Source organism: Scleropages formosus, chromosome 25, assembly GCF_900964775.1.
Source record: "Scleropages formosus chromosome 25, fSclFor1.1, whole genome shotgun sequence".
Taxonomy (NCBI): Eukaryota; Metazoa; Chordata; class Actinopteri; order Osteoglossiformes; family Osteoglossidae; genus Scleropages; species Scleropages formosus.
The window spans coordinates 16,686,429-16,705,115 of record NC_041830.1 but is presented as its reverse complement, the minus strand read 5'-3'; the positions used below and the strand labels follow the sequence as shown (position 1 = coordinate 16,705,115).

The 18,687-nt window shown below is 53.7% G+C and overlaps 1 protein-coding gene across 7 annotated transcripts in view; it reads left to right on the top strand.

Annotated features, from left to right (window-relative positions):
• The window catches only part of lpp (LIM domain containing preferred translocation partner in lipoma), a 74,194-nt gene extending 60,438 nt beyond the window's left edge, over nucleotides 1–13,756 (top strand). For 6 of the 7 annotated variants that reach the window (XM_029249237.1, XM_029249241.1, XM_029249240.1 and 3 more), the window contains exons 7-10: nucleotides 1,656–1,825; nucleotides 9,897–10,075; nucleotides 10,166–10,286; nucleotides 10,391–13,756. In XM_029249237.1, the coding sequence (XP_029105070.1) occupies nucleotides 1,656–1,825; nucleotides 9,897–10,075; nucleotides 10,166–10,286; nucleotides 10,391–10,519 (599 nt within the window). In that variant the 3' untranslated portion in view covers nucleotides 10,520–13,756. The remainder of the gene's footprint in view (nucleotides 1–1,655; nucleotides 1,826–9,896; nucleotides 10,076–10,165; nucleotides 10,287–10,390) is intronic. The other variant, XM_029249243.1, reaches the window with a different exon arrangement.
• The last annotated feature ends 4,931 nt before the right edge of the window (nucleotides 13,757–18,687 follow it).

Genomic DNA, 18,687 nt, shown 5'->3' with positions numbered 1-18,687 from the left:
GCAAAATTTAGTGAGAGGCTAAAAGATAATTGTGCCCTTAACGGGCAGGAAACATTGAAACCGGTTCCACCTTAGAGGCACATGATTACTCTCCACATTAGACACCCTCATATGCCTTATTGCATTACATTAATTTGCCCAGCGGACTCCGCAGCAACTTTTTTACGCTTGCGATTTTACACTTTTATCCATTTATACAGTTAGATTGTTAATGAAGCAATTTGGGTTAAATACTTAAGCTTTCCATCCTTAGGGTTCGGACCCGTAAGTTGCTTATTTTCTTTTGGAAAAAAGTGTCTTTGTGATCTCAGTATGGCTTGAGAAAGTGCCGATTTTTTCGGGCGTGTTTATTTAGCACCGCTTGTGCGTAACAGGTACGTGAAAACCACACGTAGCCGCCGTCCGCGTGCTATCGAAACCAGCGGTGTGGGTTGCGCCGCTTCCAGAACGAGTCGCACGTCTGAATTTGATACCAGGGGCGCTCGGTTTTATGGCCGTAAACGCACACGAATGTTTCGGTCGCTGACTTCAGTGGAGAACTTCCTCCGTTTTGATACCGTCTTACTGCGGTCTCCAAAAATAAATAATTTATCACACTTCTTTCGTGCAACACTTCGCTGTCCTCACAAGATAATGAGAATGGTGACTCTGCTAAGTGTCTGACGGGAATCGGGCAACGAGCTCTTGCTCCATCGCCGACGTGGAAGTGACCTCACGGAGTAGGAAGTTTGGCTGCTGCTTTTCTGCAAGAACGGGGTCGTCTCTTTCCTGGAAGCTGTGACCCGAGGATGCGTCCGATATTTACGCGCAATACTTTTTTCAAACGCTCTCGACGTGGAGAAATGTGGTGAACGTGTTAGGAATCTTTGATGTAGCCAAAAGTGGGATTACCTGATTTTTAACGCATCGGTGGGGTCGAGACTAGACCGTAGGGCAAACGTCACAAAACTGATCGATTGTCGCTGTCGCATCGCACCGAGATCCCATTAACTTATTCTTAGACAGTGCATTTCCTCACCCTTTGTAATTTCGTAAGAAAGCAAAGCATCTTTTCAGTGTTGAAACGATTCCCATAGCTCCTTGTGCATTTTGTTGCATAATTTCCTGCTGCGATGCGCTAGAAGTGCGGAATCGAACCGTCGGGCTTCTAAGGCAGCCGAAAGGTGTTCGTGGCTGAAAGTCGTTTAAAACGTTGGTGTGAAAGCAAACGAATAAGAGCACGGGGGCTTAAGTTAAATTAATTCACAATATCTGAAGTTTTTTGGCCAGATTCTATCAGCTTTAAGAAGTGTAAAAAGAAAACGCTCTGAGATATCTCCAAAAACCCCATTATTTCAAGATACCGCTAATTAAATTGTGAGTGTCGTTAATTGGGTTGACGATATCTTTCATTGAGTTGAAGACATCTTAAACTCAATTAAAGATATCTTCAACTCAATTAAAGGCAACCAAATAACATGCCGTTACGCTCTTTCTTCGCTGCCGTTCCCCTTTGGTGCCAAGGCCGTGTGCTCTGTTAGCGATAGTTTTTCTTGGCTCTGCGTGTGTGGACAGTGGACAGGTAGAGCGTACTTTGCCGAACGCGTCTGCACGAATGTGAGTCCGGGTGAATTCTTCCCGCCGCTCGCCTCTGACCTTCGCCCCTTGTCCTTCAGGCCGCTGCTCCTCCTGCGGGGAGAACGTGGTGGGCGAGGGCACCGGCTGCACTGCCATGGACCAGGTCTTCCATGTGGACTGCTTTGTGTGCATGACCTGCGGTTCCAAGCTACGCGGGAAGCCCTTCTACGCCATGGAAAAGAAAGCCTACTGTGAGCCCTGCTACATTGTGAGTACTCGCTGTCGCTGTTGTTTGTTCATTCAGCTGAAGCTTTCCTCCAAAGTAACTTAGTGCTGATACCTGTGGCGATTCAAGGTAAGTACCTTGATTAAGGGTGCTGCAGCATGAGCTGGGATCCAAACCCTGGTCCTTTGAGTTAGAAGACAACCTGTTGCACCCTGTTAATTAGCACCTGAGACACATCCGTGACTCTTACAGTCTGAACTCCTGGAGCGTCTCATCCGTAAACCCGATGCTCACCTCGAGTTCTTTCAGCGCGCGACCCTGCTGCAGCGCGAATGCGTCCTGCGTGTCCGGTGAAAGTGACCGAGGCCGCGCGGCAGCCTCTGTATTGAGGACAGGGATGAGCGCAAGCCCAGCAGTCCCGCAGGCTACTTCAGACGTGTTGTGCCATTACATGGATGCGTTCACGAGACACGCTCGACGGCCGGAGGCGGCGAATCCTGTCGGAGATGGCATTTCGGGCTTTCGCCTTCCCGCCTCTGTTGGATCCGCCTGGCTCGGACCGCCTCGGGCGCCGCCGTCCGACACGGAGCGCGCCGAGAAGCTCGACGCGGCCATCGGTGAGCTCGCGGACACGTGGCGAGCGTCGAGCCGGCGCGCGAGAGATGCCGCCGCGCGATAGGCCGATTTGTGAGGAAGTGCATCAGATAAGCAGCCGAGAAGCCGTGGCAGACGCAGCTCCCTCGACGTGTCAAAGAGACTATTGAAATCAAATTAAATTCCCAGATAGGATTACTTCTCTTTGTACATCTGAAACTAAGTAGCGGCTGTCCCCCCGCTCGCTCTTCCTGTTTTTTTAGGCAGACGTATCCTTTGGAAATTCTATAATTGCCTCAAAACTGCACATCGCATGAAAAACGGGAAATTTGTGACAGACTTGGTAAAATCATCATTTCTGAAAGTACGCCAGATAAATGTTTTGCGAATCTTGTGAAACTTTTTACTGTAACTTCGGCTTACACAATGCCACGCTGAGCACGCGATCCGAAATGAGCGTGCGCCGAAGCGACTCCGAACAAGTGGAAGAACTAATATCAGCTTTGCTTAACTCTTGTGGAGTGCCCCTAAAGGACAGCTCTTCGTCTCTCGGGTCATCCGTACGATAGATCCGCAAACCCTTGTGACCCAGGATCTAATGGGCGATTTATACCTCGTGCGTTTTTGCATCGAAGCTGAATGTCGGACCTTCTTTTGTTCCGGGCACTTTGTTGCACGTTGTCGCCCCGGTGCGGTTCGGCTGAGGAACCTTGGCGAGGGATATTGTAGCGAGGCCCGAAGCGGCGAGTTTCGGGTTACGCTTCGGCTGCTTCGCTCTACCTGGAGCCCTTCGCGGTTGCTGCTCGTAACAAAATGCGAGCGGAGAACCGGCCCTGTTTCTACGAGGGAAGAAATGCACAGGTTAAGTGCGGCTCTCATTCTGCCCTGGCGCTTTTCAAACACGTTAATTCTTTACAGACACGGAAAGAGGAACTTTTTTTCTTCTCTGAGCTCTTCCAGGATAGTTTGCTGGTGGAAATGACCCTCGGGGACGATAAGTTTTACCCCTTTACAGTATGGACCAAGCCTTGGCGTGCGCTACTTGGCGCTCTTCCGGGATGTCTACTGAGCGAGATCTGGGGGTTCTGGGACGGTTGCACCCGGGCGCCGTCGGTCACTTGTGTCGGGTCCTCCTGGTCACGCGTCGGTGTCGTGTCTCGGCGTCTGCATGCTGACGACCTGCGTTTTCTCTCCTTACCGTCCTCGCTTTGCCAATAAGTCACTTGGAATAAACGCACACGTGCAAATGGGCCGACCGCTGCAAGATCTCTGCCCGCCAGGGCCATTAGTTAACGAAGTGCGCGGGTTAGCCTTTCGACCGTGCCGGTGTTCCGTTGTCTCCGTGACGGCTGTCGCGCCCCGGCTGCCGGCGGCCGTGGCGGAAGAGCGCGAACGCAAGCCGTAACGTCATCGCCGCGGACGAGCCATCGCTCTGCCCAGAGGAAAGTGTCGTCATCCTGAAAAAGAGGTCCAGCAGCTCCAGAGCTTTTTCTTGCGGAAACCCAACTTGTGCGGTTCTTCTAAAAACAAAAACAAAAAAAAGAAAAAAAAAAAAACTGCTGAATTATTTAGGTTACTGTGCAGGCCTGGTTCATGACACGGTGTGCAGGATTTAAGGAAGCCTATATAATGCATAATGTGGCAGCGGTTTGTCGCGCCTACACCCCATCGCCTGCATTTTTAAAAAATGCTGTTTGATGCGGCCCTCAAATATTCATACGCCGGTGGTTTTGCTTTCTGCCAGCGGCGAAACGTGGAGCCAGTAAACGTGGTCTCTGGCTTGGCCCCGGAGCGAGGGCTCACGTGTCGGCGGCGTGCGACAGCGTGAGGGCAACGTGACCCCCGACCCGAACCGGCCCCGAGGCGTCTCTCGCTCTCTTTTTCTCTCCCTGGTGGGAAGCCCTCCCTGCGTGCTGGCGACGTGCCGGATCGTGGACGGTTCATGTCACCCGGTGCCTCGGAATGGCACCGATGCTCTGGCTCTCTGTGAAAAGCACGAACGAACCGGTGCGGCGTGTCGCTTGCAGCCCAGCTTTACCGTGTGCCGTGTCATTTTACAGACCACACGTAAACCGCTCCTTCGCACCGCAACCGTGCCACTCGCGCTTGGGTTCGACGCAGTTCTTGGTTACGCTCGAGCGTCCGGCCCTTTCGCGCGGTGTCAGTCGAGCGGGAGTGCGGAGAGGCACCCGAACGGGCGCGGCGTCCGCAGAGACGAGGCTCGGGTCTTCGGCAGCCAGGTGGCGCTTTCCCCGTGGGCCTCCTTGTCCGTTCGCCCCTGTACCGAGAGCCTGGGCAGCGCCCGTAACCGCCCTTTGTTTGCGTGGACGTAACGCCTCTTTGAATACAGCGGCACGAAGGCGATGTGCAGTGGTTTTCAGTTGATCTCCACTTTGCATGAGCCCGTTTTAATCTGTCTGAAACGATGAATGATACCCCATTGTCTCTCCTTCCTGTTTAACGCTACGCGGTGAACTCAGGTGTCCCTCCATCAAGGCACCGATTTAGCGCAGCCGGTCGTTTGCATGTATTGTAATTGAGCTCATCGGTTTACACGCAGCGCCGTGTACGTTTACGCAGGGAGCGTTTGCCTCGTGTTTCTTTGGATCTGCAGCCTGAGATTTCCGAGAAAAGTCAGCGGGTCAGATTCGGCGAAGCAGCGTCTTAACGGGGCCTTAGAGCAAACGCGGGTACGGGCGAGGGCCTCCCGCCCCTGGACATCACGAGAACTTCCTGGGTGACGCCGCAGGGGTTGCTCTGTGTAGATGATGATGATGTGTTGCTTTTTTTTTTCCCGTTATTTTCTGACGTCTTGAAGTGCGATGCTCTCTGGCTGGATCATACACGGTTCTGGAACGTTCGCGAGCCTTTGCATGCAAACCGCTCAAGGGGTCGCGCAGGAGCGACGTGCGACACGCTGAACTAGGCAGGCCGTCTGTGAACGAGGGAGCTGTAATTGCAGGGCTGCGCGAGGGAAGCCGTGCGATGCGGGCAGACGGCAGCTCGCTCGCGCTCGCGCACGCGCTGCGATCGAGGCTCGGTATACGGCTCGCCAGATTGCGAAGCGGTGGACGAACGGGGGAAGCGCTTAAAGCGGCACTTTTTGATGCCTCTACCAAGACGGGAAGCCGCAGATCCGATTTAGGCCACAGGGATGGATTTCCACTTTTGAAGAATAAAAATACATTTTCGGACACTGTTTTTGCAAGCTTCGAGGGGGAGTTCCCCTGCTGTTGCCGTAAGTTGACGGCGCCCGGGACGGCTGGGCGGAGGGGCTGCCCGGCGTCCGCTGCCGGCACAAAGTGTCCCGATATCACTTGTTGTCACGATTGAAGACCCGCTCAAGCTAACAAATGACACGCGCTTTCCCCGTGCGGCGTGTGGGCAGCTCCTCCGCCGGTGTTTCTGCCTGCATTCTTTCGTTAAAATAAACTAAAGCGCTCGTTCCCTAAATGCCCGTAAGCTGCTTAGAGTGCGGCGTGTACTTTTCCGTGCTTGCGGCTTTCGAACCGCACTTCTGACATCCGTTCGCACCGCTGCGCGAACCCTTTAAGAACGGAGCAACTCGGAAACTGGTTCGGTCTGTTCTGGGGTCGAGTTCCCAGCAGCGGGGCGTCGTGTCGCTGGCGGTTCCCCGGGTTCCCGATCGCACCGGAGCCTGCGCTCGCCGAGGCCGTAGCCGTCCGCGCGACGCGCCGGGACCTGGCGCCGCTCTCGAGGCCGTCCTCTTCCGGGCCCGTCCGCATCACGAGGGCTTTTCCTCCCGCGCTTCGCTACCTTTCGAAAGATGCGCGTCGGGAACATCCGAACGAATAACGGAAAAGGCCGCGTCGACGTGCTCCGGACACGTGTCGTCACCCCCCTCCCCTCAGCGTTCGGCGTAACCGTCCTGCGCCGTGCGGAGAGGAGTTTCCGGGCCCTGAATCTGTTTTTGCGGCCAAATAATTTCCTCTCTTTTTGCTCCGTTTAATTTCCGCTCCCGCCGGCGGTGCCGAAGAGCTGCAGCGACTCTCATCCCAGGGGCGCGAGGCTAAAGAGAGAGGCGTGCAGCTGGCTGGTGGTGGGTTCGAGCCCTCAGAGCTTTGTGAATGCGGAAGCTACGTACGTCACTTCAGGTGACAGCTTCTGCCAGACAGCGAAACGGTGTAAAACGGGGTAATCCTGATGTGCCGGGCCCCGCTTGAACAGAACGGAGCTGTGAGGTCGGTCTTCCCAGGGAAAGAAGACCCTGAAAAGTAAGGTGTAACGGAGAGGAGGTCCTAGTGTCGCCGTTCTTTTTCTAGCACGGGATTTCAAGCGAACAAACATTCTCAAAACGTTCTAAGAAATGAGATCCGCCTCTGCCGAGTGCGGTTCCGCCATGCTCGGAACGACAGAATCGCGGCGCTGCTGCAGCGCAGCGTGGGTTCGGTCCGGGAGCAGCTCCCTGGCTGAAAGCTGGAGCCTCACGGTCAGCAGTTATGCTCTTCGCCTCTAGCGAGACTGAGCCGAACTGCAGAAGCGCAGAAGCGCGGCAGCCCTTGTCGAAACCACTCTTTGCTCTTGTTTGCTCGACGGGTCACGAAACTTTCAGCGAACGTTCTCCGAAAACTCTGATGAAGGTTGAGCTTCCGCAAAGGCCTTCTCCATCCGTTGAGCAAAACGTACTCAACATATAATAGATGTAACGCGCTTGTCGGAAGCAGGTAATATGCACTTTGAACCCGTAATCTGAGCGGTGCAGCAAAGTATCGCGAAGGATTTAATGTAATTTGAGCTGCGGTAGAATATCGGCACGCGACGCGGCATTTCCTTCGTCGAGCGTCCGGTTGCGCGAGCCGCTTTGTTCTGGGAAGAAGGGGTCGTGCGAAGGAACGTTCCGGACACCGTCCGGAAACGCTCCCTCGCAGAGACGGACATCGGTGTCGAGCAGAGTTTTCTGGAGGGCGAAGGGCGAGAAGACGCCTAAGCCCTTGGCACGTGCGCGCGTTCTGTGCCGTCGAAGGAGAGCGGCGGCAAAGAGGAGGGAGCCGACCGGGGGCCGAGTCCAGCGCGCCGCTCGCTCCGCTTGACCTACATTTTAACTTCACCTTATCTGCCGAGACGTTTGTTTAGCCTTCCGGGCAAACACTTGGAGAAATGCGTGAAGCTCCACAAATCGCACGTGCTGCAAAACATCACATTTGAGCGACGGCTCCGGATCTCCAGCCATGTGTAAATGTGCAGAGACCCCTAGTGGCCACGTGGGCCTCGGCGACGGAGACGAGGGAAGCTTCTTGGGTACGGGAGGGTTTTTCCTCAAGCGTCATTTAAAGTTACCGGTTAACGTATCCAAGTTGCGCGAATGGCGAGACTCGGCTTTGACGTCGGCGCGAAGCCCCGGCAAGATATTGCTGGAATTAGTTTCGATGCCGATAATTTGAAGTCCTCAGCGTTTCCCCTCTGCGGCATCGGGGGGAATAACGCTTGATCGGTGCTGAGATGTATTAATAAAAAAGCGGCGCGAAACGCTCCGAGAGGAGTTCGGCAACGGTGCCAAGGACTCGGGAGCGATCGTGTCGTGCTGTAAATCGCCGAATGACGAGGCTGCGGGTCCCGGTACCGGCGCGAGGGACACTGGCCGCGTTCCCGGGCAATCTGGGCAGTCGTGCGACATAAGCCAGTTCCGACCGGTCGTCGTGGCACAAGAGCGCATCTTCCAGTGAGCCGCTGAGGGGGAATTGTGTCGTCAAAAGCTCTCGACGCTGCGGACGAACCGCTGCAGCGTTTTAGGGCTGTAGGAGCATCCGGATGCATCGAAAGCGCCGCTTCTCCGCACGCTTCTCCGCACAAAACATCAGAGACGCTCCTGTATCGTCCTGGCGTTTGTCGTCTCGGCGAAAGTCAGGACGGGCAAATGTTTTGCGCCTAACCCGTGGGCGCGGGTCGCCGTATGACGCTCGCCCCCCCCCGGGCGAAGTTCCCGACGGCCGCGTGAGACCTTTGTAGGGAGGGGACGGGACCGCATGTGACGCTGCCGACTGCGCGCGCGCTCCCCGCTCCCCAGCACTGTCCTTCGTTGTCAAGTGGAAGATGACGACGCTTGATCCTCATCGGCATGCGAAGCCTTTCCGTCGGTCCTCTTCGCCTGCGGGGACGGAGGCCGCGCTCGTTCCCGGACGAGTCGCGGCACGGTTTATAGCAGCAGGACGGCACGGGTGGACGAGCATTTACGCACGCGTATGTCCCGCCGTAAGGGCGATGGTTCTGGTCGCAGGAGACGTGTGCTGTGGTCTTCTTGAGCGCGGCGATTGACCTGCGATACTCTGGTGAAGTTTTAAACTTTCGTAAAATATCCAGACATAGTAATGGGGAAGAAGTGTAATCTGACTTAAAAGCATCTGCTCTGTAAGTGGGCAGTGCAGTTGTTATTATTATTCTAATAATATATATTCATATAAGGGGGTGTGGTGGCGCAGTGGGTTGGACCATGGTCCTGCTTTCCGGTGGGTCTGGGGTTTGAGTCCCGCTTGGGGTGCCCTGCGACGGACTGGCGTCCTGTCCTGGGTGTGTCCCCTCCCCCTCCGGCCTTACGCCCTGTGTTGCCGGGTAGGCTCCGGTTCCCCGTGACCCCGTATGGGACAAGCGGTTCTGAAAATGTGTGTGTGTATATTCATATATGTATAATATTATTAAAAATATGTTTAGCTGATGCTTTTCTCCAAAGTGACTCAGTGTTAAACTACTTCTATCGATATGCACATTTGTGCAGCAGGGTACTTTTTACAGTATCAACTGAGGGTAAGTGTCTCGATCTAGCGTACTAGAATCGCATCAGGGATTCCAGCTCTAGTTCTTCGCGTGCAAGGTGGCAGCTCTAACCGCAGCACAACCTGCTCCCCCGTGTAGCTCATTTGGAGTGGTTTGGCGAAATGTATATTATGTTGATAAAAATAAGAATATAGTTTTTAGTCATATCGTCATTGATCGACGAGGACCGGATTGCGCGCCGGGCACCGTTTGCACCTGCTCTCTGCGCTCCCCCAGAAGCGGTTCTGCTGCCAACACATGGATGTTTGGGGTATGCTGGGGGTGGGGGGTCGCTTCCGTTAGCGTCTCTGAACTCCTGGCCTTAGGTCGCATTTGTTGCGTCGGAGGAAGCGGCCGAGCCTGCAGCGAGCCGCTCGGTGACGCCTCCCCTTCTCCAAGCACGCGCTCCGCTGCGTCGGCTCCCCTCTCCCCGTCCTGCTCCCAACCTCCCTCCGCTACGTTTCTTAATGCAAGCCGGTAATTTCGGCTTAGTTTCTCATATCAGCTGAACGGGCAGATTAATGACTGGGGATCGCGACCTGCGGAAACGCCGTGAACCGCGGCGTTCTTTCGCAGGCATCCTCGGTCACCTCCGTGTTCTTATTCATCAGCTTCGTGCATCTAATCAACTCTTTTCCTCAGGTTTTAACAGTCAGTGTCGCTTCCCACTTGAGCGTCGCCATCGCTGGGTGTACGGTGCGACTTTGCTGCTTTGACACGGGTCTGTGCGTGTCCGTCCGCCCCCTTGCAGAACACTCTGGAGACGTGCAACGTGTGCGCCCAGCCCATCATGGAACGCATCCTGCGGGCCACGGGGAAGGCCTACCACCCGCACTGCTTCAGCTGCGTGGTGTGCCACCGCAGCCTGGACGGCATCCCCTTCACCGTGGATGCCTCCAACAACATCCACTGCATCGAGGACTTCCACAAGTAAGGGCTCCGCCACGTTTCCCGCCCCGTGTCTCTGGCCCCGCTTGCAGACACGTGGTCCGAAGCCCCGCCTCTTCTCTCCCATGACAGGAAGTACGCTCCTCGCTGCTCCGTGTGTACGGAGCCCATCATGCCAGCCCCGGGCCAGGAGGAGACCGTGCGAATCGTGGCCCTCGAGCGTGACTTCCATGTGCAGTGCTACCGCTGTGAGGTCGGTGCCGCTTCTGCTCCTCCGGAGCCTTTGCCTCGACTTCCCGAACTGCCGAGCCCCGAGCCGAACCTGCGCGACCGTTTATTGCTGCGTGTTTCCTGCAGGACTGCAGAACCCTGCTGTCCGAGGGGGACAATCAGGGTTGCTACCCCCTGGATGGCCACGTCCTCTGCAAGAACTGCAACGCCGCTCGGATCCAGGCCCTCACCGCCAAGGCGACGACTGACCTCTGAGGGCCGCCCTCCCGTCGCGTCCTTCGCGCACCTCGTGCGCCACGCAGCCTATAACCCTCACTGCAACGCTCCGGCTGCCACCGCTTTCCCGTACCTTGCTGTGTAGAACGTACGGCGTACGGAGTACTTTGCTCTTTTCCCAGACCTTGTCGGGTCAAGCCTATAACTTGCTGGACACCGTACCGTGTGTCCTGTGCCCTGTAATGCAAAGCCCGCAACTCACTGTACACTCTGTATCTTACAGTCAGTAACCAGCACTATAGCAGACAAAACTCTGCACTCGACGCCTCGTTACCCCGTACTCCTGCAACACGTAAAATACCCCGTACGTTTTACACCCCGTACAGTTTCGCTCATCCCCACATTCCTTCGCTCGCCGGGAGGGCGTTGTTGTCCTCGGCGATGTCCACAAGCGCGCCCTCCCGACTAACCTGAGCTCCTCCTACAAAGCAGGGGTAAAGGTTGAGGCCTTTGTAGACCAATCGTGTGTGTGTGTGTGTGTGTGTGTGTGTGTGTGTGAGAGTAAGAGAAAGACAGTTTGCACTCACAACTTGACTAAAGAAGATCCTGAAATTTTACCGTAGTGCTTTCCCATTCCTGATGGGTGCCTGCCAGGGGTGTGCACATCCACTTGGCGCTATGGGGGGGGTTTGGTTGGTAAGAAGAGAAAATGACTGTGCTTACTATGCATTTTGAATTATTATTAGTATTAATAACACTGTTATTCATACTATTATAACCCTTATTATTCTTATTGTTTTTCGTAGAAAATGTATTGTTAAATTTGCACACCTGTGCTTAAGTTTAGCTTTGTAATTGCTTTACACAATCAGCCAATTTCTCCACTAATAGGCGGAGACATTTCTTCTTAGTTTAGGTATCCATTATGAATTGTTACGAAATACTGGTAGTTACACTGAAGAAAAGAAAAAACGAAGTGTCATTTTGCAGACAGAACATGGGTACTATTGGTGACGAAAAATTGAAGCTGTAGTTAATTAGCGGTTAAATGCGCTTTTACATCTTCTTATGAATATAATATCAACATCTTTGTTAGTCTTAGTGTACATGAGCGATGTAATTGCTTGCAGCTGTTTTTTTGTAAATAAGTGAAAGGAACGGAGAGCTGCGTTTTGAATGTGAAACTTTTTAATGCTATAACTATGTAATTACCACCTCTGTCACAACTTATAAAGATGGACGGAGGCATTTGTTGATATGCGTTCACATCCGTGATGGATACCTAAATGGAAATGTTACCTTTTAGTCGCCAGTCCGCTTGCTGTTCCCCCCCCCCCCCCCCCCCCCCCGTTTCCCTTGACTTGTAAATGTCTTTCACTGAGAACAGCCCTAGAACAGCTCTTTGTCCTCAGTGGAAGAGCTCTGCCACGAGGATATGAAAGATAATTTCAGGTCACCGAATCGCTTTGAACTCTAGCGTCAACTTATATATAACATAGTTCACCTTTATGTTGCCCGAGAGTGAGCGGGAGAGATTTGATGCGGAACGAGTATCGGTGCATTTGCAGATAATCCAAAGACACACGATTGACCAAAGATTGCACTTGATTTCTTGAAGCATCGAATATCGAGTATGTATATAGACAACTGATGACATATGCAATAGAGACATACATAGGTTGTTGCAATATCCAGCTGCAAAAACCACCTAGATAGGACAGCGCCGTATTGTTTGCGTGCGCGCGCAGGTCGGGATGCCGAACGAACGTCCGCTCGGCGTACCGGTACTTTCGCGGCGCTCGATCCGCGACTCGCTGCGCGTTTCAACGTCGTCTCTTCCCCCTCGCTTCGATTCCTCGCGTTTGCTTACTTTGCTGCGCCGAAAAGATGCACGAAACAATAACGACGGTAAAATCGTTAGCTGGCATTCCATACGGTAGAGAGAAAGAAGTGAAACGCGTTGTTCGGACCTCTGAAACGCGGGGCCCCCGAAGGTGTCGCCCTCATTCTTCCCGCTTTCCTTTCCTACGTTCTTCCTCGTTCTTTACAACAGCTTTGAGAACCCTCTTTTCCGGAGCCTTCCTCAAACAGATCTAGACCGAGAACAAAAATCGAGGGGCTCTTTCGGCCGGGTACGCGCCGCACAAACTGCTGCCTTTTTCCCCTGTGTGTTACTTTAAGAACTTCTGTTCAATTACGCAATATTTAAGGGTCCAAGTCATTAAGAGCGTAAATAAAGCGCACGAGTGCGCTGAGGCTCCCTGCCACCGACGCCGATATGGAGGAGCGATGAGCACTTGGAGCCTCGCTCACTAGTAATACTCAGGACTTTGCATTTCCTTCATTCCCCTCCGCGACGATTTCACGGACCCGGGAAATTCGGGCCCGTCTTCGCAGACGAGGTGCCTTCGTAAATAAGTTTGTTTGAGGTGACTGCCCGCGGTCAGCTGCACGCACCCTGATGGACGGACGTCGGCGCGTAAAGTACGCCGTGTAAACGGTTTCGGCGTCGCGGCCTTAGCTCCCCGTTCGAAAATAACGGCGTGTTCACGGTGCGCTCGGAGCGCTCGTGTTCTTTCTCGCGCCCCGTATAAAAGGGGGGAACCTTTAAAGGAAGTTGCTCAGTTTTATGTAAACGTCATTCGATGTTTCTTCCTTCCTTCGTAGCTTTTTATAAACACGGTAAAGTTGTCTTCTAGCAAAGTGCCTTCGGTCCCCGTCGAACGTATCTGCGGCCGGTGCCGTCGAGGCTCCCCGCGCCAAGCGAGCGGCGAGCGACGCGACGCTACGTGCGCGTAAAGCCCCTAACGGCAGGGAGCAGGGGTTCGACCCGTCGCCCGTTTCCCTCTTAGCACGTCAGTATTCCCTTTGCGTTTGCGTTCGAGACACGAAGCGGTACTCTTCCGTCCCCGTTTTCCCCTCTTCGCTCGTCACAGTTATCGCTCTCTCTTTTTCCACCTCTCCCCTCGTTCCGGAGCACACGCGCAGCTCCCTTCAGCCTGTTTTTTCCACTTTGCACAACATTGCCCACCTGCCGGCTGCTGCCGTAGCCCCGCTCGGGTGCGATGGGGCTAATCCCGGAACGCGCCGGTCTCGGTCCCGGCCTCTTCCTCCACACGCTTCCGGTGTTCTTCCGGTCCTTGCGGTGCCGCGTCAGAAACGCCCCTATGAACTTGTCATCTGTGTGTCCCCTTTTCCTGCTCTAATAAAGGCAAACTTTGAAATGGACTTGTGTGTGTGTGCGTGTGTCTCTGTCCCTTTCCGTTCCTCCGTTGATTTCTCACCTGCTGTCGGTCGTCGATCGTCCGGCACAACTGGCGAATGCGATCGTTGGCGCGCGTCACGCGGGGTACGGCGACCGCGGACACGCTCGGGCGGCGCTCTTTGTTCCGAGTTCCCGCATGAAGCTCGAGAGATGCTTTGTTTTTGCCACATTTTAATACCCCTCGCGGGCTGAGAATGCACGCAACGAGCGTTCGAGCGTTCACGTGCGCGTATCCCATTCCACTTCCCGCTCGGGGATTTAATTTGCTGCCGATTAATCTTATCTGCTGTTTACAAACAAATTGATGGCTTAGCGGCCTCTGGCTCGCGGTGCGCCGTCCCGGTCGCCCCCCCCCCCGTGTGGAGCGGAGCAGAGCGCGGGACTCGCCAAGGGTGTGGCGTCGGCGCCGTCTCCGGCGCTCCCGGTTCTGACTCGAATTATCAAGCGGAGACCCAGGGAGCGGAAGCAGGCGGAAATCGCGTATAATCTTCTGCGCCCCATTTAAAATTACGATAGATGAGATTTGCATAATATTACAATATAGCTCTGCGCTCCGGGGGCCTGCGTCGGGGACCGCGGCCCTTTAAACGCGGGTCCCGCGGGGCCCTCGCGCGAAGCCGCCAGCGGAGGTGATGTAATCGGCAAATTCTTCTTAGCATTAAGAGGTTTTGGAGGGGAAAAAAGAAATCCCGTACAGCCAAAATATTTGAGGTATCAGGGAATTCTTGCCCGGGGTGTCTGGAACAAAGTGGATTTGGACCGTTTTCAGATTCCTCGGGCGACTCGTCTAACGCTGCCTGCCCATATTTCTAGGAGGTTGGTAACGCGTGATGGCCGTTACATAAGTTGGAAAAACTTTCATCGTGTTTTTTCTTTTTAATAAATACTCGAACATATATGCCGCCTTCATGGAGAACGCTTTGTTCTTGGAAGTCGCGTCAGGAGCTGAAACCACTTTCCATAACAATGTGGCCAGAATAAATGACATATTCTCAACAAAATAATAATAATAATAATAATAATAATGATGATGATGATAAAGCGGGGGAGCGGGAGAAGCGTCATGCTGATCCACCGCAGCCCTTGGATCCCCTCGCATGTTCTTGACTAACTTTCCCGCACCGACTGCGGAGTAAACCAGGTCTCCCACGTGCTCGTGCTTGGACGGTGCTCTCGGGCCACGTGGAAGCAGAGCTGGGATCAAAAGTCTCTCCCAATCGCCGAAGCCACATCTGTTTTATGAAATGGGAAGAAGGCAGTCGTTCAAAACGCGAGTGGGCGGTCACGTGACCGAGGACGGAAAGCGTTTTCCCGAAAAGCGCGGAGCTGCCGAAAGGGCCGCGTGGCTCTCGGGATTGGCGCGCGGTCACGCGAAGGCCGGCGGCCCCTCCGCTCGCTTTTGAGAAACGTAAATGAGCCGTGCGGTTTATGCCCTGCATCGTTTGAACGTTGCAGAGGGTTTCGTGCGTTTCGTTTCTTGTGCGAGAAGCGTTGCGTGGTGCAGGTGAGATCACACGCGCAGCGGAGCTATAAATACAATGGCAATAAAAGCCGTTGCGCTCGGTGCGGAACAAAGGCCGTTAAAGACGCCGCGCTCGATATTATTACGTTTCACATTCAATATTCCTCATATTCAACCGGCCAGGAATTTTCAGCGCCCGTTTGCCCCCGACCCCTCGTTCGGCCCCTACCGCTCTCTTGTAATCGCCCTCCCCTCCGATCCCTTCCACCCCCCGCTCCCTTTATGAGGGAGCGAATTAAGGCTGTCAATGGCTTCAATTGTCATCTCAGATGTTCCTCACACACTCGCTCGCAGAGCCAAGAGGCGTCTGCAAAGAACATCTTAAAATACCTGCGCGCGTTGTCTGTTGGAAGCCGCCGGCTGCCGTCCTCGCATGATCAAGCGGGCGACGTGCGCGGGAAAGCGAGCGCGTGTGATCTCCCATCCTCTTTGGAGCGCCGGCGAAACTTCAGAGCGGCCGGCGCTGCGAGGGAACGGCGGATCGCGGTGCCGTGTGATCGGCGCCGAAACGGGGCCGCGCTCTGATCCCGCGTCCTACTCGCTTTGCCTCCGCGTTCCGGCCTAGTCGAGCCGCCGTGCGCGCAACGTGCCGGGGAAGTTCAGACGCTCCTACTTTTCTGCGCTTAATTGGAAGAGGCTGCAAGCGTCGTGTTGAACAATGCGACGAACGATCCGAGTGGCCTGAAGCGCGTCCCAATTAACCAATTTTCTTCCATCAATCATTGCTTTAATCCCCGCAGCTCAGCGTTTGATAATTGCCTAGATTTGGTGGTAAACCTCTGAACCTACGTCCGCTTTTATTCGTTTAGCAACTAAACGAAGTGCGTTTTGCAACACGTGAACTATAGATGCTGACGCACGATTGCGGAAGGACGGGCCGAGTGTCCGAGGCCTGGATGAAGCCGCACGTAGAACTGATACGACGGACGCGACGTGCACATTTACGAAGCTCTCCGGACAGGAGTGCCTCTGAAAGAGGTGGTTTTGAGGCCCTTCCTGAATGTTGAGAAGGATTCAGCAGCTCTGAGGGGCAAGGGGGCGGGGGGCTCTCTCATTCACATCAGAGCCATAACTGAAAACCCACAGACTTTAGGTTTCAGACCCCTTGTGAGCGGGACCAGCGAGAAATCCACCACCCAAATTCAATGCGATTCATAGTTTCCCTGTCGGCCTCCTCGGAGTCCAAGCGGCAGAAGTCAAGTCGTCGGCAGGTCTGTTTCCGTAGCACGCGATGGCACTTGGCCGGGTGCCGCGGATCCCGTCCCAGCGCACGTGCGGGCGACTCTCCGGCGCAGGTGGCCAGTTAAGGAGGCGTTCGCTAATTGAGCGCGGCGCGCACGCCGGGCCAAATGGGTCGCTCTTCTCTCGAAAAGCCTGCGAGCTTCCCGTTGACCTTTGGAAAATGTTAAAGGTTTTACGGACAATTTCGTCGGAGATTACCAGGTCCCGCTTAAGGGGATTGGTGGGGATTTTGCGGATTACGGCTCCAACATTTGTAAATAAACAGAGGAATTTGGCGAGTTGCAGATCATGACTCTTCATCGGCTCGACGGATTATCGAAATGCACAAAATAAAGTAATTAAAAAATTGCTGAGTGCCATATTAAGCAATCTAAAATTAGTTCTATGCGAGTCTTAAATATTATTCGCTCAATTAATTCCTTGCCGATGTGGATTGCAGCGGAGCCCTTTGTTTTTCCTCTCCTTTTAATTGCAGATATTATTTCTGTTCCGAGTGCGGAGTTGTGTGTCTGTTTCACATAGGACTTTTTGTTGATTATTTCTAGATGCCCTCATTAAATTTTCTTAGCGAATATCAAAGGAACGATGAGGAATGAACAGCAGTTCCATCAACCGTGTTAAAGCGGAGCAAATAGTTCTTGAAAGAGAAGAGGCGAATTTTGTCCTTCCGCAAAAGGTGCTTTTTCAAGCAGTTCTTCTCGGCACAGCTGGCTAAACTCGGGGATATAACAGTGTATTTTCCTTCTTGTTGCATTCCGGAACATTCTTGAACCGCACCGAGCCCATAATTTGATCCAGTTTAGAAACCAGAAAACAAACGTGATCAAAAGAGAAGAAAAGAGGTGACATGTGCACCGGCGCACAATTTATGGCGAAGCTGCCCGTCGATGCCTTTGAATAACTTGTTTTCCTGACCTCGCTTCTTTATGTTCCAGGAATTTTTTCCGGCCTTGTTGTGCCTGGAAATATAAATCAAGCGTTTTCCCTCGGCTATTGCGCGTTTCTCAGATACGGGCAGAGGTTTCCATTGTTTTCCATTTGTGAGCCGCAGAGCCCGTAAATGGCTTTCGGAGCTTTCCGGCTCCATCGAGAGTCCGTGCGGCTCCCGCGTCCTCCATCACCTGCGTCTCGCTGCGTTCCGCGGCTCCCTGCGGCTCCCCGCGGCTTCCCGCTTCCCGTCTTCAGACGCTCGGCCGGCGGCTGCAGTTTCTCCCGGGCGCTTCTCGCACCGCTTGCTGCCGAGTTACGCCGCGTTCTCGAAACTCGTCCTTGGCCGTGCGTCCCGAGCCTTCCGGGCCCTTCCTCGCCGTCTCCGGAGGGTTTCCGTTCTCGGAGCCGCGTTTGCGGTCGAGGCGATCGCGCGCTTCACGGGTCGTCTTCGCTCTCTTTCGCGTCCTCGCTCTGCGCCGTCTGACGTCAGGACGCACATCTGCAGGCTCCATCTTTATGCCGTTTGGCTTCTAATTGCATTTTCTGCACCATTTGAAATTAACTAAGTCTTCGAAATTTTGGATTTTGTGCCATTAAGGAACGGACATCTGAACTGATTTAAAAACAAAAAAGAGAGAAAATCACATGGCTTCATTATTATTGCTCTGCGGGGATGTGTTCCTGGGAAATGTTCATGGAAAGTGAGCGGGAAAGAGCCCCCCAGATCGTGGTGACCTTTGACCTCTCCTGCCAGGAATCTCTGCCGAAGCCCGACTGCTTTGCTCGGAGCCGAGATGCTTCTGGAAACTGAGTTCACCAGCGAGGAGCACAGCGTCTGTCTGTGATCTGTTTCACACCTTCATCTGTTCAGAATTTTTTTTTCCACTCTTTCAAAAATATATTTTATACATAAATATACGTATTATATATATTAATATAATATGTAATATATACGATACATATTTAAAATTTAATACACATTCCACTTTTTTTCAAATATATTTTGAGCACCTGAGGCTGGTTTTTCACGCCGCTCTTACGCCGCAGGAGCGAGACGGGGCGATGAGGCCGACGGGCCCCGATTTGAATATCCCCGCCCTCGAGAAACGGTGGCAGAGCTGTTTGTGGAACGACATGATTTTACATAGCGGACAAAGAGCGTCTGTGGCTGTACTTCGCGCTGCTCGTTGTCGGCGCAATATCGGTGACAATTGGAGATGACATCAAAACGGCGCCGCTCTCGCTCCG